The 26,593-nt window shown below is 38.2% G+C and overlaps 1 protein-coding gene across 1 annotated transcript in view; it reads left to right on the top strand.

The window, feature by feature from the left end:
• The window catches only part of LOC150086928 (protein Wnt-2b-A-like), a 123,600-nt gene extending 98,209 nt beyond the window's left edge, over nt 1-25,391 (top strand). The window contains exons 3-5 of the mRNA XM_090372327.1: nt 554-834; nt 9,283-9,547; nt 25,115-25,391. Coding sequence (XP_090228453.1) covers nt 554-834; nt 9,283-9,547; nt 25,115-25,329 — 761 coding nt within the window. The 3' untranslated portion in view covers nt 25,330-25,391. The remainder of the gene's footprint in view (nt 1-553; nt 835-9,282; nt 9,548-25,114) is intronic.
• The last annotated feature ends 1,202 nt before the right edge of the window (nt 25,392-26,593 follow it).

Below are 26,593 nucleotides of genomic sequence, written 5' to 3'. Positions count from 1 at the left end.
TTTATAATTAAAACTTAATCTGTTTAATTCTGGTTAATACAAACTGTCTTCCTCTTCAATCTTTCGAATGATGTTCCTTTGTAGATGCAAAACTGGAGGGCAAGATTGTGGGTATACATATATTGAAGTATTTTGATAATGTATAATAACAGATTGTAATTAAATCGTTTATAAAGAAAAGAGAAAAGTTGAAGCACTTTGAAAAATAAATTTCTGCTTATTTAAATAAATATATATAAAGCTTATATATAAATGTGTATGCGTATATATATATATATATATATATATATATATATATATATATATATAGAGCCAGCATGGCTACCACGTATACTGGAAGTAATGAAAATGACAGCCCTCACTTTTTGCTTTGTGCAGGCTTTAACCTTCTGTTACTGATTTAAAGTAATATATATTATCTGTTACTAGCCATAATGTTGTCATTGTGTCTCTTTATATAAAATCCTGAAAATAATTTTGAATTAAGGATGTAGAATTATAAAATATATATATATATATATATATATTTTTTTTTTTTTTTTCTGTTCCCAAGGATCGAGTAGAGAAACTGCTTTTGTTTATGCTATAAGTTCAGCTGGCGTGGTTCACTCCATTACGCGCTCTTGTAGCAGAGGTGACCTGAACAACTGTGCCTGTGATCCCTCCAAAGAGGGCACCACCTGGGATTCTTTTGGAGAATACTCTTGGGGTGGATGTTCCGATTTTATCAGACATGGAAGTACGTTTGCTAGGAAATTTATTGATGCACGAGAGCATCGACAACGGGATGCCCAGGCACTAATGAATCTCCATAACAATCGTGCTGGACGTCAGGTGAGCTCACTTATATTCAAGAAGTGTGTAGTGTAATAATAAAAATGTAAGTTTAGAAATATTGAATAATGTATTGAGATTTACGGCATGAATTGCTCGATAAACTAACAATCACTTGTAGTTACGAGTATAATTAAACGAAATATCTGTGGTCATCCCTTCTATGATATTTCTTTTAAGCACTTTCAAATAGATATTAAATTTATGGGCAGAATACTCAAGAAAACAAGGCAGTCAAAACAAATGGTAAATGAAAAACTATGAAAGCATCTGCCTTTAAATAAAATGTTTTATACTCCTAATGACAAGACTAGCTTACTGTTTTAAAATAGTCACACCACAACACTCAGCTAACGCTAACAAGAGGTACAGTATTGTATTTTTGTAGTGTCGATTCGAACGCACAATGCTTATGCCTTTTGTAACACACATTTTCTCAGGGCCGTGAGAAGCTCTAATTTAAGATGACTGCAAAACATTACTTTATTACAATATTCAATCCAAGGATTTTTTTTTTTTTTTTTTGTTTTGGTAGTTGTTGGCGCATCGGCTTCTGTGGCCATAATGCACCGCCCAAGGTTTTTGCAGTACTTTGATCCAAGCCCGAGGCGGGATTCGAACCCGCGACCTTTGGGTTGCCAGGCAGGCACTTTACCCACCCGGCTAGGCAGGTCGGCAATCCAAGGATTAGTAAAGAAATAAGACTAAGCATCCGTAGCCGTAACACTAGCAGAAGTAATTTAATGGCCTAAATTTATTATGTAAATTATTATATATAGTATAAATTTATATATAAATAATTATTTGGAAAATTAAATGCACTAGGCATAATCCTTATGGGTTTTGATAATTAACTATATAATATCGGTGTAAATACACCATAGTTAACCCATATATTTGAGCTACGGTTGTAGCGTAGAAGGCATCGTTTTAAATGTATCTCATAATGTGGTTGCCTTCACAACAAGATAGCTACTATTGAATTACTTCAATACCTTCTACGCTACAACCGTAGCTCAAATATATGGGTTAACTATGGTGTATTTACACCGATATTATATAGTTAATTATCAAAACCCATAAGGATTATGCCTAGTGCATTTAATTTTCCAAATACATTACCACCACACCCTTCTGGCATCTCTCATAATGTGGATATAACTTCGCAACTGAGATGGCATATTGTATTACCTACCCGCCCACTGATGACGGAGCCAAAAAGCTTCGAAACGATCGTCTGGGTGGTGGTACGCTGAAAATAAATAACAGTAGTCTTCTCTACTAGAGAAGCGTTATTTATTTGAAGTAATTCAATAGTAGCTATCTTGTTGTGAAGGCAACCACATTATGAGATACATTTAAAACGATGCCTTCTACGCTACAACCGTAGCTCAAATATATGGGTTAACTATGGTGTATTTACACCGATATTATATAGTTAATAAATAATTATAAAAAATAATTATATAAATTATTACGAACAGCTGTTTTTACCTTGCATTTCAAACTGAATTTGTAGATTCAGTTTCAAAATGCAAGTTTAAACACAAGGGTTAATACAAACGGCTTCTTTGAAGCTTGATTAAATTCAAGTCAAGAAAATTTATAATGTAAATAAACTCAGCGGACGGAAATCATGGGATACCTACCTAGTAGGCCCACCTTTCGCCCGGATAAGGGCAGTCACATCGAGGCACTGAGCCCACTAGTTCACGAAAGCGTTCCACAGGTATTTCCATCCATGCTTGCTGCACCGCTGTCCATAATTCCATCGCATTCCTGGGTGGAGGATCAAAAAACTCGGACCTTTCCACAACATCCCAAAGATACCCCACAGGGTTCAAGTCCGGTGAACGGGAAAGACATTCCATAGTGGTAAAATCTGCGGAATGCTCTTCGAACCATGTTCTAGTAATCACGGCTCTGTGGGGAGGCGCATTGTCCTGCTGAAAGAGTCGATTGCCCCGTGGGTGCACGACCATGAAGGGATATAGATGGTCTGCAAGGATGGACACGTAATCTAGACCGTTCAGAGATGCGTCTAGACGTACCAGAGGTCCCAACGTGTGTCGGTTGAACACGCCCCAGACCATTACTGACCGTCGACCAGCCTGATAAGTTCCTTGTTGGCATGACGGGTACATAGCTTCGTGCGGTTTCCGCCAGATACGCACCCTCCCATCACTGTCTCTCTCTCGGTTGGCTGAAACAATGCGAGACAGACGTCGACGGCCACGTCCATCCACCACCTTTCTCCGCCCACAGCGCTGTCCACGATGAGATGTTATTCCGAAAATGGCGTATTCCCGATATACTCTTGATACTGTCCAACGAGGATAGTGCAATTTCTGTACCACTCCGCGATAGTGACCCATGCGTCGGGCACCCATTATCATCCCTCTTTCAAAGTCTGTTAAACTCACGGCGTTTATCCATACTGACATAGAATTACCATCTACGTGAATGCAGTGTACCTAACCTATATACCTGCCAAGCTGTGGGTTCGTCTACTAGCGAGAGGGGCGACATCGTCACATTCCTTGGAACCAGGTATCCCATGAATTCTGTCCTTTCAGTGTAATTCGCTCTACTTATAGCACTGGAACACATATGGACAAGATCCATTATGGCCAAACGAAATCAAACTTCGAATATCAAAGAAGTAACATTGCAACAGATCTGCAACTCATCTCTGTTGGATGTTTACTGCTTAAGATTTTTGAAAGTCATCCATCAACATTGATCGTCAATCACTGCTTTGGTTACAAGGCCTCCTATCTCCATACTGTAGTCCATGGAAAATTTATGACTACGAGTACTCTCTTCCCGTATTCAGAAAATCTTCAGCTCCAAGTCTCAACCTAATGTAGTATTGTTCTATATCAAATGTTGTTTACGATGGTCGCTCGCCTCCCTAGGGGAGGACAGAAATCTTCCGAAAATACATTAAGTTAATGTTATCGTTACAGCTGTGAACTGATTATTCCATATGCAAAAGAAGTATCTAGGCTCCTGCATTTTTCAAATAATCTTTTATTGATGCAATATTTAATAACCTGTTGATCCATATTTGGCCTTAATTATGCATTATCCTCGTTGTAGACGCCGACCTAATTTGTGATAACAGGAAGGTGGTGTTTTGGTCCATTCTTCCTTCAACACAGCGATCAAAGTTACTGATTGTGATCCGTCTGGAAGCTGAAGTTACAGATCATCTCAACACTGTTAAGGAGGGATAGTTCCTCGTGCAGGTTAATGAAAGTTTTGCACGCCCCAGTCTTCGAAATCACTACAGGCCCCACACTGTGATAAGGTTTTTTTTCCACGCTGAAATAGAAAAAGGCACTCCTCACACTGCTGCTGCTACAGCGTAGAAAAGTAGAATTATACAGAAAGTATCACATGGCATTCATTGTTCCAGAAATAACGACCAAGCCAAGATAAGATTTATTCAAACCATAAGCAACATCCCCGGCAGTAACAGCACTTCTACCTAATTGCACAGTTGGGATAGCATGCTCCACTGAATGGAACATGCTTCTTCAGGCAACCTCTAAACCAAACAGCCACCGTGATTTATCACTCCATAACAATTTGTCCTTTGACCATTTCCAGTATTCAGAGGACTAACTAGATGGGCTGTGCCAGGCAAGCTGACGTTGAGCATTGTGTAGTGGTTTGTGTTTGACCGCTCTTCTGTAAAATCCGATGCTATGTAGCTCCCCACATAATATTCTTGTACTAATATTAGTTTCGTCTGAAGAGGGGAATAGATTTACGAGCACGTGCAAGGAACTTGTACCTCGAAAGTTCTATTCTTGGGCTGTCTTATTCAGTGAGTGAAACGTCATGCAGATCGCTGACTCATTTCTCGATGCTTTCGAAAAATATCAAACTATATTTGTGAAGGAAGATCAGGAGTTTGTATAACTCAGTCACTGGGTGATCCAAGGTGTTGATCTGCCACCAATAGAAACTCAATGTAGGTTTAATTATTGTGCTTTACATTTCAATTACGCCCAATAAATACCTTACGCCAAGTGTAACGGTTGTAGAAAAACTCCGTAACACAAAAGATTAAACTGCATGCTTTGATGCTCAATTTCTAGGCGCGTTAGCATATGGGTAATGTACCTATTGTTTTTCATGTCTCTCCGCTGCATATAGTAACTTGGCTTCTAGTGAATGGATTTCCAAGAAAATTTTCCATTTGGGCTTTTTAAAAAGATTTGTCGAGACATCCCAAATTACATTAAAATCAGACCAACAGAAAATACGGTAATTATTTATTTATTTGTTATCACATAGGTTATCCATATATCACATATTGTAGCTGAAGTACTGTACTGGATATTATGTTGATACAAATGTGCTGGTTAGAGGAATGAATGGATAATGTTGAAGGATGCACAAAAATGAAATGTTCTCGATTCGCGCTTGTCTTTTTTCTCGTTTTCTTATCAGTTTATTAAATAAATAAATCACTTATTATTTACTAACGCACCTTAAATGTAACATACTGCATGATTAACTAACTTGTTATAACTTTTTCTGTTCTGGTGATGATATTTGATGTGTAAAGCTCTCTCTCTCTCTCTCTCTCTCTCTCTCTCTCTCTCTCTCTCTCTCTCTCTCTCTCTCCCTCCCCTCCCCTCCCCTCCAGTAAATGGTAGTGAATTCGGGATTACAGATTATATTGAATAATCTTATTTTTTAATGATCAAGCCAGGATTGTAGTAGGAATGTAATATTGTTTTTGATTAAAAATGAATTGAAGTTAAAGACAGACACGTTATTCAAATGTGTGTTAGAACACACGTTTGAATGAGTTTTAATAAGTTTCATTTTTACATTTTTTTAGTTTGTTTTCACTCTCAACGTAAAATAATTTATTTGAATAATAATTAAGCATTTGAAAAAGGTTGCAAAGCAGACAATTGAATAAGTAGTACACAAAATTGACTTCATTAATGTATGTGAAATATATCAATGAATTTGAATATCAAACACACGAGATTTAAATAACGATGAAATTTAAAAGAAGTTTTTAAAAACAAGAATGCGCAAATTCATTAACATGTCTCGAACAATGTTATTTATACTCAGAGAAATATTAATTTGAATAAGTTTTAAAAATGATACAGTTTTCTGTACACCTCAAATGAATAATTAATTTGATGTCAAACTTTTATTTCAACTTTCGAATAATCTATGACATCCAAGATTTAAAGTCAAAATTTAGAAACCAGCAAGTAGATATTTAGGGGTATTCTCATTCTCAAATAAATAATTAATATGAAGAAAAATTAATCTTTACTAAAAAGGAGTATATTGACCTGTGCTAATTAGATAACTTACCTGACTGGTTCCCAGATCAACACCTGTATGCTGATTAGATATTGATCAGCTTTTCTCTCCCCTGCTTAAAGTGATAATACCTACTGGAATTCAGGCAGCGGTAACCCCGAGTGTTTACTACTCCTAAATATCTACTTGCTGGTTTCTAGAATGAATTATCCAATAGCCAGAACCTACCTGTCAGAATATGACACGTCGGTGTTGCGTATGGTTCATTTTTTCCTAGTCCCAGACTATCTCTTGGACTTGGGAGAAATTAACTTTTGATTGTATAGTGTATTTTAACTTTGAACTCTACATAGTTGTAGCTATCCGTCCTTCCTTATCTCACCAAGTTATATGACTGGTCTTCGTGAATTTATTAGCTTTAACTTGAGCATTCTTCTGATTCCGAGTGCATAATCGCTTAGGATCAGAAGAAAGAAGTCCTTAATCATGGAGGGGGAGGCTAGTTTTTACAGCCGAGCTACTCAGCGGCCACATATTATTCCACAGCATTTGGAACGCCTGCTGCTGTCTCCCAGCCATTGCCTAAGAGCGACACCTGGATTAGTGGCCCACAATAACAGACTTACACTAACTGAAAGGTTAATTTCGAAGCATATGCTAGCTTCTCTGAATAGAGAAGATGCTTTGACGCATTGATTAGGAAAAAAATTATGAACCCCAGGCATGCACAGGATTCGTGATGTGATGTGATACAAGCAAATTACCAATTCGGCTTGTTTCTCCCGTTGCTGCCCTCAATTGGAATTCAATGAGCACAGCAGTCTTACTGAATAGAATCACAACAAATATGCTTAAGCCTGCTCCGCCAACTAGGGGACAGTCGACTCTTTGAACTATAGCTTTTTGATGTGAAAACATCTTTGGCGGCACCTACTAAATTTCGGGCTATAGTAAAACCACTTTGTCACAAAAATTCGATGCAGAAATGACACAAACTACATCACGTCCGTAATGACGCTAATAACCTAATTATCCATTTGAATGGCTACAATCAAATGGCGGACTTGTATTGTTGCAATCATACAAGTATGACTGTGACGTACTACTATTCAACAAATCGCTAAAATCAAACGGGTTATTAGGCTATTGGCTTGGATTTCGCTAACCTCTTCCAAGCCAAGGATTTTTTTCACATAAAACATCTTTCGTCCGTACAAGGTACACGCGGTTTTTTATTTTCTTCAAAACATTTTGACGTTAGAGTTTTTACTGGCGTTATTCCAAAAGTTTTGTAACGAAAAACCGTCATGAGAAAAGCGTTACGGAAGTGACATCATCTTCAGCTTCCGCCAGAAGCAAATTATTGTAACTTGTATTGTTTAGAATCATACTTGTACGATGTCAACAATAATTTATCTTCTACTGGACCAAATTTAATGAAATTGTGCACGGAGCTTCATCCTAGCTCCATACTAGAGGGAAAACTTTCAAACCTCTGAAAATTGCAGTAGGTTTTTTTTCCCAGGATAGTGGAAAATATGAACATGTGATCATGGAAATTTTCTCACGTAATAAACGGGTTAATGTGGAAGTATAGCATATCGTTGGAAAGCTAAGGAATTTAGAAACAGAAATATTAAGGTTTTATAAGATACAAAAAAACTTTCGGAAACTGGGAAATGCGTTAATTCGAAAACGCATCTGGTTTCAAGTCACCTGGTGCTTTCAGATTAATTGTAAAGGAAAAAATTACATTCAAACTCTAAGGCTGAAAAAGAGTTTTGCACATTTATGAAAACATACTTCAACTTGGACATGTCATCAGATCTTTCGATAAATACTACACGCAATGGAACAAATATAGATGGTATATTTAGTCGTGAACTAAAAAATTAAAATCTCTTCAATGTAAAAATTATATATCCTACTTTAGTCATCACAGACCAATACTTTCAGTAACCGATATGTAATTATTATTAATAAAATGAAAACATTTGTTATATTATTATCCATGAATTTTATTAATATCTAAAATTAAAACGTTTTTAACGCCTGCCGATGACTCTTAATTGTAAAACACGTTAAATATGCTAGCGGCAGGACACATTATGTACTTGCTACAGAATTTTTTTCACTTTATTCCGTAACCAATTTATGTTATTTAGTTTGTACTGTTTGTACTTGTCTTGGGGATAGCATGAACAAAAAAATGGAAAACTGTTCTGTATATAGGGTACTACACTCTACATTTCTGTCACTAGATTCCCTTGACTGTTTTCTATTCTCAGTTTGGTTTCAAATTGAGAATAGGGAACAGATATTCCCTTTTTTTGTTTAAAAAAAAAACACCTGATTAAGTAATGTATCATTTTAGATGACAAAATTTGTAATATTATTTCGTAGTAATTATTACCTTCTTTCATTAACTATAGGCATTTGGACAACTATAGACTCCTTAAAAAATCAAGAGGCTATAGGCATTTGCTATTCTCCATTTAGACCTGATGATAATATTCATATAAATCTTGGAAATAAAAAGAATTGAATCTTTTTTTCAAAAAATTGAATCTTTTCGATTTATTGCTAAATATTCGGTTATTAATAATTTACAATTCAAGCGCTGCTGTGCATCCCTGTCACTGATATGCAGGTTGGCTAACTTCCATTTATTTCACAGTAGTCTTTCCGTAAGAATCCACCCGGCTCGTGTCCAGGGTCCCCAAAATCAGATACTGTTTTTCGTAGTTAAGTGGGCTAACTAGTCTAATGATCATCCGCAAGGTTGGCGTTTTAATGTTTTCAAAGATCCTAATGAAATATTGGCTGTACCTCGTGGTTCCCCCCCCTTTCCCCAAGTACGCCCCGGAAAAAAGTTGTTCATATGTACTTCCTGAATATACACTTAAGTTTTGATACTTGTATCTATTATTGTTACTAGACATTATTGATTAGTACTAGAAATAATATTATTACTTTATTGCCTTTTAAAAATGCACACATTTAACACAAGAAGCATCTCTTTAGAGTAGTTATAACATTCAGCTGTAAAAAAAAAAAAAAAAAAAAAAAAAAAAAAAGAGGAAGCCCAAAGGCAGCCATGCATCCAAGATAAATAATTTATATATTTTATTTATTTTGTAGGCTGTTCAGAAAAATACTCGCTTGGAATGCAAATGTCACGGCGTCAGTGGATCTTGTGCTATTCGCACTTGTTGGCAAGCTATGCTGGAATTCCGACGAATAGCTTATTACTTGAAGCAAAAATACGACGGTGCTATTCAAGTTACAACCAATAAGGGTGGCACTCGTTTAATGACTGTACCTAAAGACCATAAAGCGCCATCAAAGAGTGATCTCGTTTATTTGGAGTCATCACCTGATTACTGTCTAAAGGATGGTGAATGGGGTAAGTGCAATGAAAGGAATTCAATAATCTATTATTATGTAACTATTTATTAGGATCTACACTTTGTGAGCAGAGTCATTTGTGTTCAATAGGTTAACATAAATTAAGGACTGTACCATCGCTTAACTATTTCATTATAAATGTGTTTGATGACACTACTTGTCCTTAAGTTACTAAACGCTACAACTTCGAAAGTGATTTGGCCATGGCGGAAAACGTTCTGTAAAATGAAATGCCCTTTTCACCTTATTAGAGTTCATACAGTTTATGTAGCCAAGGCTACGTGAACTGTATGAACTCTAAACAGTCGACCAGAAAGTTCATGGACTTTCTGGTCGACTGTTTAGAGTTCATACAGTTGAGGTCTTACGATGGTTAAACTCTGCTGAAATAATGTTTTTTACATCATTAGACGCTTAAGGTGAAATTCCATGTAGTGCTGATGGCGGCGACCCATGTATAAAATGTCACAGGTAAAAATATACACTATGCCAATATTTAATGGGGGCACCTCAACATATTCGTCCAATAGATTACCATTTCCCTGTGCGTTGTTCCGGGTTTTGCACCCTATACAATGTAGAACGGCCTAAAAATACGTATTTCTAAAAAAATACGAATATGTCGTCAAAAATACTTCGAATGGATTACTACCATTACGCAGCTGCTCGTAAGCTGTCTTCCAGCAATGACGCCAGAGCTTGCCTTGGGTAGAGAAGCAATAGACATTACAGCAGTGGCAGAACGAGATGTTTGGGTGCACCGGATGTAGATACCTGAGTTGTTACGCGTTAGCCCAAAGAACGGTTTCACCCAGACTGTTTCACCAACAATGAATTTCGGTGGTAATAGTGTGGTGTTACGGGCCTGTATTAGAGTTGGCTACTGGTTGTAACTCCTAACAGCAAATCAAGCTTTCTATATATATATATATATATATATATATATATATATTTTTTTTTTTTTTTATGAAAACACCAAACACGAAAGGTATCAAAACCTATAGTACTTAGGTACAGTGCATGGGTTGAAGAAGAAGTATGGGGGGAGGGGAATGCCGGTAACTTTGCTCTAGAGACTAAACATGGGTTTTACCACTTCCAGCCTCCAATAAGCAAAGTGGTGGTATTTCACCGGTTGATGAAAGTCATCTACCACCTACATTGACATCTGAACAATTCTGCTGTACGTACGCCGTGGAAATTCTTTGGAGAGTGGCCGTATTTATATTGGCACGGAAACGCTTCCTATCACAACGTTGTTTGAGGAGAATAATGTTATAAACTTCCAATTTCAACCTGAAGCACAGAAATATGACTTTTTTTCTTTTTTTTTTTTTTTTTTCCAGGTCCGAGTGAAAACTTCATTATCAAAAGGCTTCTACCAAAAAGAAGGAATTACCTCGTTACCTAGTGCCATCATGTTCGCAATCAAAATAAATTAAATTACCTAAGTGTAGTTGTTGTGGACCCCACGGTTTCCCCCATTAGCCAAAATAAATTAAATAGTAGATTCAACTTTTTATGCAGACGATTTCAGCATTTATAGTCACTCTCAAATTACGAGACAAGTTGAAAGACAATTACAAGGCGCCATCAAAAAAGTAAATACTTGGGCAAACACCAACGGATTTAGACTTTCCACACAATCTAATTGTATTATTTTTTATAGAAAACGTAACCTTCATCCTGATCCAGAATTGAAATACTTGTATAGTCAAGCAGCGTTTCCTTAGCATTATTCTTGGCAAAATTAAAATTTATTTATATACACGTTTCTCACACGCAGGGCACACAGACCCTAAATAAAGGTGATAAAGCTAGGAATTCCATAAAATACGAAACAGTAGTAATCAATATAGAACTAGAATTAAAATGTATACAAAATTTACATTAAGAAAACAGAGTAAAGGGCAAATTCTTATAGATAGATTGATTAAGAGTAAAATTAATATTGTAATAATTCATTACCTGAAGGAAACGAAACAGAGGTCTACTAAGTAAGTGATGAGCACGAGGAACAAGCAGTGAGAAATTAATTTTATAACGAGAATTCAAACTGGGTATAGCGAAAGGTATTTGTTCAAGAAGAGATGTAGAATCGATAACAGAATTTATGATATTGTAAACAAAAAGAGACCCATGCAGTTGTCGTCTAGAGTGAAAAGGAATGATTCTGAAGTGACCACAAAGAGCTCCATAATTTCGACGGTGAAAGACAATGTGATTCATGGAAATTCTTGGAACATATCAAAAATTAAGATTTAACCGTATGAAAAACTTAAATATAGCAAAATGGGTCCGGGGGGGGGGGGCTGATTGCTATAGTCTGCTTTATTTGTACAAAGCACTGATGATATGGAGCGTTCACTATGGCACTTCGTAGTACGGTTTAGCAAGTAATAGAAGAACAAGAAGAGAATCTTTATTGCAATAATAATATGTACAAAATACAGTTTGTTGCAACCTACGCGACAGGCCAGGGTTTACATTTTCAGGAATCAACGCATTTAAATTATAAATGAAGAGGTAAAGAGTATTTACAAACATAATATAGAAAATGGCTAATACAGTGAAACTTCCCTTTAACAGACAGCCACGGGGAACTAAAATGTGTCCGTTAGAGAGAAGTGTCCGCTAACAAGAAGTCTGAGGGAGAAAAAAAAAAAAAAAAAAACAGAAAGAAAGAAAAATCGTTAAACGTTTAATGTAAAATTAAATTAAATTATATACAGATTTTGCACAATATTTTTGTAAATAATATACATACAATTGTGCTATGCATATTATGACTTTATCTTAAGAAAAATACTTACAGTAATCACTTATTTTCTTCTGCACCGTCTTCCGGCTGATAATTTTGTTTTCAACATTTGTTTGGAGTGAAGAAACCATCGAAAGTCCTTCAGTATCTTCTTCAGCGGCGAAAAACATTTTTAAACGATTGATTTGTATGAGCGCTTCTTCTATTTTCATCGGTGGTTCGTCGTTAATATGTTCTTCGACAGAATGACCTCCTTCCATTTCTTCATCCTCATGAGGAACTTCTTGAAAAATATCGATGATAATGTCGTTGATATCTAGAGCACCATCTTCTGTAGTGAGGTTCGAGTCTATACCTTTGTAGCCAGGGTCACTTTGTAGCTGAAGTATCGTACATTATCAATAGATGTTGAAGTTCTTGTTCTTCTTGGTGCTCCACATTGCTGTTCACAACTTCAATTTTTGCGTTTGAGAAGTCAGACTTTACAAAACAGTTCACGACAGTTTGTTTTCTAATTGCGTTTACTGAAGAGGAAATCGCATCTAGGATGCTGATTTTCTTTGCAAGGTCACTCGCACATGTCACATCGTTCATGTTTGCAATGAGATGTCTTAAAATACGTTTTCTGTAGTGAAGTTTAAATTTTTTTATTATCCCGTGATCCAAGGGCTGACACTCTGGAGATGTGTTTGGTGGCAGAAAAACGATTTGAATGTTGGACAATTCAGTGTGCGGGTGAGATGCAGCATTATCCATGAAAAGAATAATTTTTCTGTTTTGACGGATCATGTTTTGGTTAAAGTGACTTATCCATTCGCTCATGATATCTCGTGTCATCCACGCTTTTTTATTAGACTTCCAGTCAACATTCAAAAGATTCAACTTTATGCCCTTGAAACAACGAGGATTTTGTGGTTTTCCTATAACAAGAAGTTGTTCAAAGTCTCCCAGCATATTTGTACACAATAGTACAGTCAAGCGTTCCTTAGAAATTTTTCCGCCCTGGCACTTTTCGTTTTTTAGACTCATTGTTTTTTCAGGAAGAGCTTTAAAACACAACCCTGTGATATCGTCACAGTTGTAAATATCCTTAGCTTCAAAATCACGACATAAATCTTCCAATTTGATGGTCCACTCTGTTACAATCCCAGTATCAACAGATCCACCTTCACCACTTACGGTTTTCCAAGAAATTTAATGCCGAGTTTTGAACTTGTCTAGCCATCCCACAGAAGCTTTGAACTCATTTACTCCCATAGATTTCGCAACCTCCAAAGCCTTTTCCCAAATAATAGGCCCATTAATGGGAATTTTTTTTTATCACGTGCGTAGCATTGTCAATTTGAAGTCCAACAGTTTTCGGGAATGATTTTGAACCTGATCATTTCCGTGTTGCCAAAATTGTTTGAGCAGTTCATTTTTTTTCTTTAGGATGTCGCTTACTGCATCTTCCCGATTTTGAATTTTGCAGCGAGATTGCGAACACTATTTTTTTGCCGATCATACGCATTAATGAGTTCGACTTTATCTTTAGTTTACGAGAAGACATTGTGCACTTCACACGACACTGAACAAAACTGAAACTGAAAAGACGAAAGGCCGACCATATTCCCCACCCCTGCACACACCGAATTCATCAGAAGTTTTACACGTGCCTTAAAATTCTTGAAAAAGGGTTTGGAACAGCGACGTAAACCTTGATAAAATTCAGAGAATCGGAAATAGAAAATAAACACACGATTGAGACACAATACGTGGAAGAAACGTTCCTAGAAAAAGGGCCGTGAGCTCGCCCGCTATCCGTTATGGGGAGATCAAATCAAGTGCTAATCTAAACGAAACAGTGGAGATGCCTGTCTGCGACCGTTACAGAGAATGTCCGATAGACAGAAGCTGCAAACACGTTAAAACCAATAGAGGTGAGTTGTGGAATTTGAAAATGTCCGTTGTAGATAGATGTCCGTTAGGAGAAGTTTCACTGTATTTAAATAGAATAAAGGGCATTGAAAAACAAGCAATGAATGAAAAGACTGTCGGCCTCTTCCGGTTGAAATGCACTCGTCTGTTTAACAAAGTATATACTTAAGAGCGTGTCACATCAACACCCAGTGAAAGGAAGCATCTTGATATTCCAAGAGCTGTCATCCAGCGAAGTTTACAGGACAATAGTACAGTACAGATGCAAAATAAAATCTATGTCAAACCACCAAATATTGTATATATTTTTTATAATAGTAGAGGAATATCTACCAAGTGTGTCCACATGTCAATCGACCTTTAGGTATAAACGTGGACCTTGAATTTGAAGTTGCATCCCACCAAACCTATGGAAATTAGTAAAGGGTATTGCAATTCCTTCTCCACCACGAGAAGTAGCTACGCCCAAATGTAATCTCCAACTGCAAACGCGGAGTAAAACATCCGTTTCTCAAAGGTAATTTCCGATAGTTACATTCTGCCATCAGTGCTAGTAGGGAACAGGGTGATTTGAACTGATTTTAATAGCATTCATCACCACCAGAGGGCACATCCATCGATGCACTTTGAACCGATTTTGACAGTGGGGGTCGTATACCTTCTCCCGCCCTTCCCCTCCCCGCCGCGGAGATGGGAGAAACCCCAGGTGCCGCTAGAACCCAAACATACCCCACAGCCCCCTCCTCACCATGCTGCCTCTAGGGCCGTAGCCATCGAGGCACTTTGAACAGATTTTGCTTTGGGGCGGTCTATCTTCCATGATTCTTTGCATGATCTCTCCGGACTGTGATGTCTAGCAACCATGATGCTTTGCATGTGGCAAGACTCCAGATGTGTTACGCCCATGATGCTTTGTGCTGGCTGAACTTTGTTATTTATTTTTATTTTAAATTTTGCTGCTGGATGGCACCACAGGTTTTTTTTTTTTTTTCATAAAAATAATCTGGTTGGATTTGAACTGAGGTCAACCTCTTTTCACCTCAGTTCAAATTGTTGAACTATGGTCAACGACCCCCCCCCCCCCAGGCGCCTCCATAGTTAGGTGGGAAGGAGCAACAGTGCGTAGCGCACTCTTCTTGATTAGACCGGGGTTCGAGCCCGTCACCACCAAATACGGAGGATGCGGAAAGGTCAGGGAATGACCACCGCATATTCCCGGAGCAATATGGCCTTAGTTGCTAATGCTCCTAAAAACCAAACAACAAATAACCCCCCCCCCCAGAGATTTGGATTCTGGATTTGAACTGAGACACTCTTTCAGAGGTTGAAAAGGTGTTGAAAGGTTGCATGAACTGAGACACTCTTTCAACCTCTGAAAGAGGTTGAAAGAGTGTCTCAGTTCAAATCCAGAACCTCTTTCAACCTCTGAAAGAGGTTGAGTGTCTTAACCACTGGGCCACCGAAATATTTAACTACAACACTGCAAAACTAGTATTAGAATGCAACTAGAACTCTGTTATTTTGAACACAATGTATGGCTTTTTATTTCATTTTTTTGATTTGAACGCAGATTTTTTTTTTAATTAACGGTATTTAGTAACAAATTATTTTTAAACTGCTTAATGAGCATTATTTATTTTGAACACAGTTTTAAATTAATTAGTGTTATTATTTGAACGCAATATTTTTTCATTTATCTGAACATGGAGAAATTATGAAGTTAAATGAAATTTTTTTCTTTTTATCATATCTGTGTTGAATTTTGAATTTGTTGTTAAACCTAATACGTATTACCGTTTAGATCTTACAATTTTTAAACTGAAATTTTGCCTATTCACCTTTCTCATAGGGGACAGTATTTCCTCCATCTTTGGTTTAGTCTTAAAAATCAGAATTGATTGTTTTGAAACGAATGTAAATCAATTTTATTTGGAGAAAGAGAAAAAAAAAACTGTTATACGTGATGTTCGCTCTTCAGTACACTCGTGTTTGTTAGTTGTACTGCATCTACGCGCTAATAATAATAATACCATTGCGTTATTATATTAATTTGTCCTGATGGGGGGGTTTAACCTCGTGACGGGTACTGGTACCAAGTGCATAGGGTGTTTATGTCTTCTGTTACTGTTGGTCGAGGGACTCTCATAAAGGTAGCAGGATTGCGAATTTCTGGAGTTCCTTGAGGTGTTCTCTGTGGCATATACACATAGGTGTTCTTTGTGTATATGCCACATCTCTTTGATCTCCTGTCTTACGTCTGTGTATTTCCTGATCTTTTCCTCGTGGGTTTTCTGGATATTCCCAGTGTTGGGCACCGCCACGTCGATAAGATAGGTAGCCTTTTCCTTCTTGTTGACAAGGGTTATGCCCGGTCTATTGTGTAGGATGGTCTTGTCCATTATTATGGCATGGTTCCAGTACAACTTGTGGGTTGCGGACTTCAGTACGGCCTGGGGTTCGTACTTGTAGTATAGTACACTTTCACTGATCAACTGCTATATCCTCATTAGTTTCTGATGTATTATCCTGGCTACCTGGTCATGTATACGAGTGTACCCTGTCTGGGGGATATGTTGGATAGTTTCTGAGACCAGGTGGCATCATTGATATGTCATCTGTTACTCCGAGTTCGTTGGCGATGTATTTTCCATAGTTCCTGGTGTTGATAACCTTGTCATGAACTTTCTTTATGGCCTAGTTCAGTGGCACTGTTTTTCTGGAAGTAATCCTTCAGATTCGCTATCGCTTTCTTCTGTTGCTCGATGGCGTCTATCAATCCCCCCTTCTCCTTTCCGTGCTATGATCAGTCTGTCCAATACCGACTTCGAGTGGTGTTGGCGATTATTGGTCATCATTATCTTTGTTTTTCTCCTCTTCTCATGTTAACCTCCATTTCGATGTTAGTACAGTTTATGATCCCCAAGGAAGAATATGTTATCACTGGGACTGCATAGATGTTTATGGGTTTTACTGTGTTCCTTCCATTCAGCTTCACTTTGAGCAGGCTCCTGAGTCTCTGAAAGTGTTTTTTGGTCAGGCAGGCTTTGGTCTCCTTGTGCTCTTCAACTGTTAAGCCTGCGTCATCTCCAGGTATTTGTAGATCTCTCCCTCTGTCAAAGCTTCGAATTGGCCGACTAATTTCCCCTGATGCAATCCGTGGGCTTTGTCTAGTCCAGATTACATCCTGATGTTATTGCTGAGTTCTTCAGTGATTCGGAGTAGCTGCTGGTCTCGGTTAACGCCAGGACCGTACTTAAACTTCTCGGGGCCTCTTTAAAGATATCAGAGTTAAAAAAAAAAAAAAAAAAAAAAAAACTTGAATATACAAATATAATCAGAAAAAAAAAAAAAAAAATTATTTTTACTTATCAGTTTAAACACAAACGTTGCAATACTGCGAAACATAAAGAACCGAACTAAATTCTGTGTCGCGCATTGTTCGTGCCTTTAGGCAATAGAGCTGCTGCTGTAGAATGCGCGAATTAAGAACTAAATGGGCATTCCACAAGTTAGTGGTGTCCGCAACATATTTACGATCGACTCCCACATACTGTACCGAGAAGTCGCGTTGGTCAACTGTTTTCTTTTGTTCATAGCCAAAAGCATATTCCCTACGTGGATAATACGCCGTGGTCAACCAGTGTTATACTGTTACACCCTATTAGAGAATTAGGAGAGAGTGATTTCCCTTTAATCTGGAAATTAATCTGTTCTTTCGCAGAAATAAGTCATCCACACTTTCAATAAATTTCACCTGTCTCTGTTTACATGTTAGGTAAAAGTGGCCCTAGTTTAGATCAAGGTGTTGAAAAAAGAAATCGCTTTAAAATTTTGAGCTTACAGAGGCCATGCGCCTCATATGCCTATTCATAAGTACGGTGCTGGTTACCGCGTAGAGCTTGATGTCATCCACATACATCAGGTGAGAGAGGATGCAGAGGTTTTTTCTTTCTTCTTTGAGAATATGCCTGTAATGGTTAATTGCTCCTTGCATCCTTTGCTCATGCTCTTGCATACTTTCTGCTGTTCAGCTATGATGTCATGCAGCTGGTCAGGATGTTTTACATCGTTGGGAGACAGGTGATCGGCCTATATGTTGCTGGAATTCTCATCTTGGTCCTTAGTCTTCAGATATGTAATTCATTGAGTAAGACGATTTAGGTGATCTGCTCTGGTAGCTTCTTGTACCAGTAGTTCTGGATGTTATCTGTTCCTGGGGTTTGCCAGTTGTGGGACTAATCGACTGTCGTATTTCTTCCTACCGAATATCCCGTTGTGTCATCTCTTATACGTCCTTGGCTTTCTTCTGTTCTAATTGAATCCAAGGGGCTCGGCTGCTATGTCTTACTTCACTGCACCATATGTTGCCCCAGAACTCGATTGTCTTCTGCTCGGGTGGTTCGTAGCTGTCGTTCTTTGGTTTTCATTGAAGGCTCTGTTGTTTATTTTCCTCTGGGAGCTCTTTGTATCAGCGTAGTCTCTTGCTAAGTGCGAGGAGGTTCTGCTTTATTGTATATAAGTATTCTCTCCTATTCTCTGATTTTTGATCTCGTGTTTGCTATGGACGTTGTCTTTCTCGAGGATGCCCTTCACTTTTCCAAACAACTTCTTACCCCTATTCCTCCGTTGATACTAGTTCATTGGCCTATCTTGACTCCTAATTATTCCATCATTTGCTGAAGCCTTCTTTCCCAAGCGGGCGGTTCCTTGTTCTTCTGGTCTCTCGTTTCTCTTCCATTTGTTCTAGTGGCTGTTACGGCAGCACAGTATATGGCTGTGAGGATAGCCAACAGCGTTGCACCGTTGTTGTCTAGGTAATGTGGTATTATTTCCATTGAGGTGGTCTGTGACTTTCCACAGGATTCTGTTTGGTCTTTGTGCGGGCACCCGCCAGTATTGCACTACCTTTGGCGGGTGCGAGATTTTCGGCGGTAATTACGCCGGTGCTAGGAATGGGCACCAGGCAGCAGCTTCCCATGTGTTTGTTGGCTGCACCCTGGTGGCAAAGTGGCCTGACACAAACAATACAACACACTTACACTTTTTTCAGGCCCGTTATGCAGAGTTTCTGCACCATAACAGAGTACAAAGGTGGAGGTGGTCTAACGCCTAGGAGCCACCGCGATACAAGAACCCACACAGTACCTTGAATTACTATTATATAGAATGGATATGTATATGATGTGTATAAAACTGTATATAATCTTGTATATAAATTAATGTATATATATCCTGAGAATGTACATAAAATTGTGTGTGAATAAATGGAATGGAATGGTCTTTGTACGGTCCATTCCCTCGATTTCGGTTCGTGCTTTCTTCCACTTCAGCTGCTCTGCGTTGTATTTCTTCTTGCTCTTCCTCATCTGGTTCCATGTTGTCCATATTCTTCATTCTTTGTAGTTGGTCGCTCAGATCCTGCTTGATTTTTTCCAAGATTGCAGGAGCTATCAGCTTCTTCGTGACGATGATCCATCTCTGGTCGGTGATATGAACATCCGGGAATCGTTCCAACCACTTTGTATGTAGACTCGACCTGTACATTGTCATATCGGGCTCTAGCTTGATTATTTCGTAGTATGTTTGCACGTTGATCGTATTCATTTCGCTGCTCCACTTCGTGCGTTGGCTTTTTCTTCCTTCCTGGGTGGGCACTAGCTCAGTTGCGCAGGAAGCACTTCCAGTTGGTTTTGCTGGATGGCATTGCATTTCCCTTGCGGTAGCCATACGGAGGGTCAGCGCCACTTGCTCTATTGTCTTCATCGAGAAATAGTCTTCTATTTTTCGAACTACTCCTAGGCCTAAAGCTTGAACGCGAGTGACTTTATTGTGCCACACTCAATGCAGTAAGCTCATCACTTCTCTTCGACATCGGTAGCCTTGGCTACCAAAATGTTTAGTAGCATTCTAAATTTGACTTGGCGCATTATGGCCTTAGCTGCCAATGCGCCATTAAAAACCAAACCAAACCTCTTCGACATCATCATCCAACTATGGAAATGGACCCGTTTAGCTTCGACTTGCTTCCAGTGGTGGTGTAGTTTTTCGGAATGGCACCAGATGTTTCAGCCGTCACTTCGAACTTGGGGGAAGTATGTCCGCTGAAGCTACTTTCGCAATTTTTTTTTTATATATTATTAATTGCTATTACGCCGGTCTTACAGCGTGATGGACATCGGGTTCGCTCCTGGAAAGGCGGGTCTAACAGGCCAAGGGTAATGGGCACAATAGTCCAGTGTCGTAACTACCGGGCTATTGCGCCCGTTATTATTATCCTCCTCCTCTTCAAATAAAATGGCTTACTCTATTTTCAAAAGTACTGTGAGGATGTTTTTACATCAACAGGAGAAAGGAAAAAGCTTTCCCCATTGAGGAAAAAGCAGTTGATTAGGCAAACTTTTACTCTGTAAACGGTATTACTTAATCTAAATTTAACATCAAATACTAATCTAAATAAGACACAAAAATGGTCAGACTAGACTACACTACCCAAGTGATGTAATGATGGCAAAACAGTTATGAAGTATAACTCTACAATATGAGAGATGCCTGATGGTGGTGTATAAATTGAATTAATTTACTAATGGTATACTAACATGATGCTTTTGCACTAATTTGTACATAGTCTAATAACGTTCTCGCAGCTTGAGGCATAAGCCCTAATGCATTATAATTTTATTTATTTAAAATTTTTATATATATTTATTATTATATATATTATATATATATATATATATATATATATATATATATATTTTTTTTTTTTTTTTTTTTTTTTGGTTGTTGTTGTTATCTAAATTTCGCGATGTTACGCGTTCTACAGTGATAGCACTTTTTTTTCTTTTTTTTTTTTTTTTTTTTTGCAACACGGGAAAATAAATTCATTTTTTTCCCTCCTCTGGAGTAGGACCCTAGAGGAATCTGGCCTACCTTTTGGCAACATCAGGTGGGTCAAAGTCTCGTATTGAGACAGTACGTGTTCCATTGGGACTGGCCCACCTTCCCGTGGTGTGGACGAGTACCCAAAATCATCTGTCCAGGTGATTGATGCTGCTGGGTAGCCAAGCGGCCAGACACAACAACAGAGCACACACATAATACACACAAACCTCCGTCACATACATCTGGCCCATTTGTAGTGATACTGTTCTTCACAGAGCGAGGGGAAGTTGAACTAACGTTCTAGGAGCTGCCCCTTACATGTCCACATGTCGATGGTGGCCATCTTACTGACACTGACTGGGTGCGCGTAGGAGTCATTCTGCGCACACCCACGGCGCAACCAAGGTCATTATTGAGGTATCAAATAAAACTTAGTGAGTTACCACACTGTTTGCTGCTACGATCACAGCAATCGATCAAATATTTCCTAAGATAATTAAAAGGGAAATCACGGACACCTTTTTCGATGACCCTGTATATATAAAAGATGTCCAATCCTGTCGGAATTCTCGTCAATGAATAAGCAGACAGGTCAGTTACAACACCTACTGGAAACAATTATTATAATAATAAATAATAAATTTTCTGTTTATACTCCGGGACGAACAAACGGTCAGAGGAGTTTGCATGATAGATTAAATACAAGAAACAGCACCGTATTCACTAGTCACGGGCTTGAACCTCGGTCACTCAAGGCACGTGTACTTACGCACCCGCGCGCCTGACCACTAGGATACGGCGGCCCATATGAAAAACTAAGTCAATAGGGAAACATTGCATGAAATATTGATAACGAGTCTAGCAAACCGACGGAAATAAACTGCTATACATTAAACCAATATACTCTATACTGCTATACTCTAAACCAGGGAAAAGAAGCCCCAAGACCAAAGTAATCCTAGTCAGATTAAGATTAGGCCACAAACATTACACATCACTGGCTCCTTAGTTCAAAAGAACCTCCGCAGTGCACCAGAACTACGCCATTCCCTTGTCCGAGCCATGCAAGGGAACGGCAGTTTGCTTACGAACCACCACCTACGTTACACAAATCACTCGCGCTATAATAAGAGATAAATATAGCCTCATGGCAGTTTTTCTCTTTTTAAAACGGATAAATTTATGCCATCTATCATATTCTAAAGCAGTGGTTTTCAACCGAGGTGCCGCAAAAACATTCCAGGGGTGCCATGTAAGTTGGGTTTAAATTACTTAAACTTATTTATTATTATTTTTTAATTTATATTTATTTCATTATAAAAAAGTGTAAGGTATCTTTTTAATTTTATGGTGATGTTTATTTAGTGCCTCTATATAAAGAATAAAATTGTTATATATATATAACTATAAATTTATGTTTATAAATAACAATTTATATATATGTGAATTGTAATAACTATCATATAACAATTTTTTAAATATTATATATATACACACAGAGAAAAAATCAGATCTAACAAGCAAAAAATTGAGTAGGGGTGCCACAAAATAAAATAAGTTACGGAGGGGTGCCGTTATTAAAAAAAAGGTCGAAAACCACTGCTCTAAAGAAAGGAGCGACATAAAAACACTCATACAAAAAAGAAAAGACTGAGAAAAGTCACTTAATAAACATACTGTATATTAAAACGTGCAACTCGATTTCTAACCACGTGCTTGTCGCAGCTGATTCGCTGTTATACTTAACTCTCTAACCAGTATTCCATCATTCCCCTCCTTAATTATTTTTTTACCAGATTCTTTTTCTGCATAAAGGAATCAATCGTATGAGTTTATGGCGTCTTCAGCATTCCTGCGTGAAGTATGCTTGAATCTTGTAACAGGCCATTAACCAGTAATGTAATAAATATTAACCTACTTGAAAACAATGTACAGTATTGTTCTTCAACAGTATGTGGTAAAGACTTGATTCGACTTCCGCCAAGATATGCTACAGAAATAATTGTTTCCAGAAGATGTTTTGAGCCCAAAGACAGGTTTAAACATAGGATTAATTATGGAGAGTTTTGATGTCCCTTAATTTCTTATTAATTCTTTAATTTTTATATTCCCACTTTTTATAGTTATTGATACATATTAATTATATATAATATTTTATATTTTTATTATTTATTTTGAAGGTGGTTTTATGTATTCATTTTATATATATATATATTATTATTATTTATTTATTTTTTTGCTACATCTAATTATGAGTTATTCCTGTAGGATGTATTGGCAAATGAACAGATAAAAATATTTTTAGCCATCTGCTAACCTGTATTTGAGAAATTGGACCTCTCCAGAGTTTTGTATCTAAATAATTATTCGAGGTTTTATACTATTTGTCTTTTATTTAACAAATGTTTTTTTTGTGTTTTAGTGAGAATTTATTTAAAAGAGAATGTCACCTACTTTTCTTTGTTAGTTTATTGAAGAATGCCAGGGAAGCAGTGTATGCAAGACCAGCGCATTTATTTTAGTTCACTCAACTACACTGATCCAAACAATTAGAGTATCAGTACTTAGTCTATTGGAGCATCCTGCCATTTCGATATCCATTTGTAACCGATTTGTACGCGTTCACAGACTAGCGTGTAGATGAAAATTACTAGGTTCCTCAATAAAAAGGGGGGGGGGGGACGATAGCATGCAAAATCAGGCAGGCGACCGTTTCATTAAATACTCTACTACATTGCAGACATCTCCTTCGTGAACTAAAGCTGCAAAAGACAACACATCCATCGATTATAGCCGTGAAGCATCCGAATATGTGACATCTTAACACAGATTTGCTCGCATCTATTGCTTGGAGAGTCAGCGGGAGATTGGTGGCGGAGAGTTACAACTGCACGTTGTGGAGCGATTTGGTGTGCCACAAAGTGTTATCAGCAGTTGAATCGGTTCCAAGAAACCTTGATCCCTTATAAACGTCCAGTTCAGGATCGTACACCATCAATAACGCTGAGGCAGGATCTCTCCTTGCCCGTCGCAATCGACGCTTGCTCGAACACTACCCATCTACGCGATCGCTTTGCAGCATCTTCAGGGACACGGGTGTCAGCCCAAACCATTTAAAATTATATACAGACATGAACTTTTTGCGAGAAGATCTACGTTGTGCGTTCCAGTAAGTAACCGACATCGTAGGATTAGAAGAATGTAGGCATTCAAACAACGTAATTCAACTGACTGAATAATGCCGTGTGTTCTTCACACAGCCAGCAATCTGATTCTCGTGGGGGTCTTAATTGTCGTGAAAGAGAAACCCGAAACTCACTACGTCCCAGTAACAGTCATTTCGGTTGAAGCATATGCTTGTGTGGGGTGGCCTTAGTTCCTGTGGTTGTACAGACCTTCACATCACTAAGAACTGGACCCTGAGTGCACGCAGATATAGAAATTAGATCTTGTGATTCGTGGTCCTTTCCTATGCTGTAAGCGAAGAGTTCATTCTGATGCACGACAACATTCAATCCAGAGGGCGAAGATGGGGATATTGTCTGTATGGATTAGCTTGCCTGCTTCTCCGACCACATCTGGGACGCAGTAAGAAGACGTATTGCAGTGAGATTTGATCAGCTGGAAGCATCACGTACGCAACAAGTGTGGCGACCGATTCCACAGTGACTCTGATAATTCGATTTTATCGATGCATCGCACGTGCAAAGCATATTTTGCGGTTGCTGGAGACCACACACCATAGTTAAAGTCATTCATGGTGTAATTACCCTTCGCTCTAGTGCTTTGAACGTTATTGACATATACTGATCGGAACTTAGCTTCAACATGAAGCGCGTATGTCATCATATTATCAGTATCTACTTTGAACTGAATTAATAAATAAATACATACAATACTTACACCTGCTGTGAGCCTCTAATTGTTTCGACCAGTGCATATTTTAAATATTATTTCAATTATATTGCTAAGTTTAGGACCCTTAAATTGTGTTATATATTTCAGGAACCTTGGGCACCGCTGGTCGGCAATGCAACAGGAGTTCTATGGGGTCAGATGGCTGTGACATCATGTGTTGCGGAAGGGGGTATGATACGCACCGTATACTTGATGTTAGAAAATGTGGATGCAGGTTCAGTTGGTGCTGTTATGTACACTGTGCCGAGTGTCGTGAGTGGAAAGATATTCACACCTGTAAAAAGATAGGCATTCAGTTGTGAGTAGTAGGAAACCGAGCCCTTTCTTTTGCAACTTCTCAATAACAAATGTATCCCTGTAATCCTTCAAGCGCATGCCTCTCGACTCACAAGACACGCCGTGAGTACAACTTTCGCGAGTTGATTGAAATTTATAAGTGGACAAATACGAGAAAAATAATGAACCTGTAACATGGAAAATATTAAACACATCTGCATAGCTCTGGCAGATCGGCAAACAGGGTATGGTGTGGAGGCCATCGTGACGATCATCGACTTTCCTGTCTGTAAGTGAGCGGTGATTCCATAAGTTATGTACATATATTTATTGCTAATCGCTTTTCTGGAATCTTCGTAATCTTGAGCTATAGAACGTTTCTACCAGTAACCTATAGGCTTAAAGTTACCTTTAGCGTGTACTTAATGACAACAAACAGCAGTCATTACTAAATCAGTAAAGCAAATTACGGAATTAAAAACATCACATAAGTTACTTCAGTACGACATAGTTGTTTTTCTATCCAAAAAACTGGACCGAAAATATTACCGTAAAACCTATATAGAATGGTCGAGTGCGCGCGTACACACACACCAGTCACTGAAATACGAATTCTACTGCCGCTGTCACCAACACACTGCGCGAAGCTGAAAAAGATAGGCATGACCTAACCAGAGTTAACAGTTCAATCATGCGTTGAGTGTCGGCCCTATCACTGCCTCTTCCCGTACGTGCCAGTTGTAGCACTTCGTGCCCGCGAAGGAGCTTTAATTTCGTTGTGTTGTCCTTGCTTCCATTAGGGTAGATGGCCCTATTTAAGTATCCTTCAAGTGTAAACTTTAGCAAGATACAATCCAAAACTCGAGTTGGAAAGAAAATAGTTTCTACGCACCATGTTCGGGACTTTTGGTCCTTCCGTTGGCAAAAGCCAACTTTTGGCCATCAAGGCTAAGCTCATGCTTACTCTAGAAATCACGCTATTTGTCTGAAATGCTAATATCGCTTTATTCAAATAGCATTACCGTAACGTGAAATCGCTATTTGTTTAAAATTCGGGGTTCCATCTACAGCTGTTTCGTACTTTGCGGTTTCTCATCAGAACACCGGCGGCCTCTATTAGCAAAAAAAAAAACCGCATGCTGATCTGCGAATAATGTGTCGACTCGTGTATTAAGTGAACAGCCAAGCGATGTATGGAAGGGGAAGAAAAAAAAAAAAAACTCCCAATTATCGCAACAAACGTTATACGAACCTTTAATTACTGATAATGGCTGGCGTTTTCCTTACACA

Source organism: Mastigoproctus giganteus, chromosome 4, assembly GCF_048544385.1.
Source record: "Mastigoproctus giganteus isolate SK-2022 chromosome 4, ASM4854438v1, whole genome shotgun sequence".
In the NCBI taxonomy this organism is placed as follows: Eukaryota; Metazoa; Arthropoda; class Arachnida; order Uropygi; family Thelyphonidae; genus Mastigoproctus; species Mastigoproctus giganteus.
Note: the sequence above shows the minus strand (reverse complement) of the source record. Positions and strands in the feature narration are given on the sequence as shown.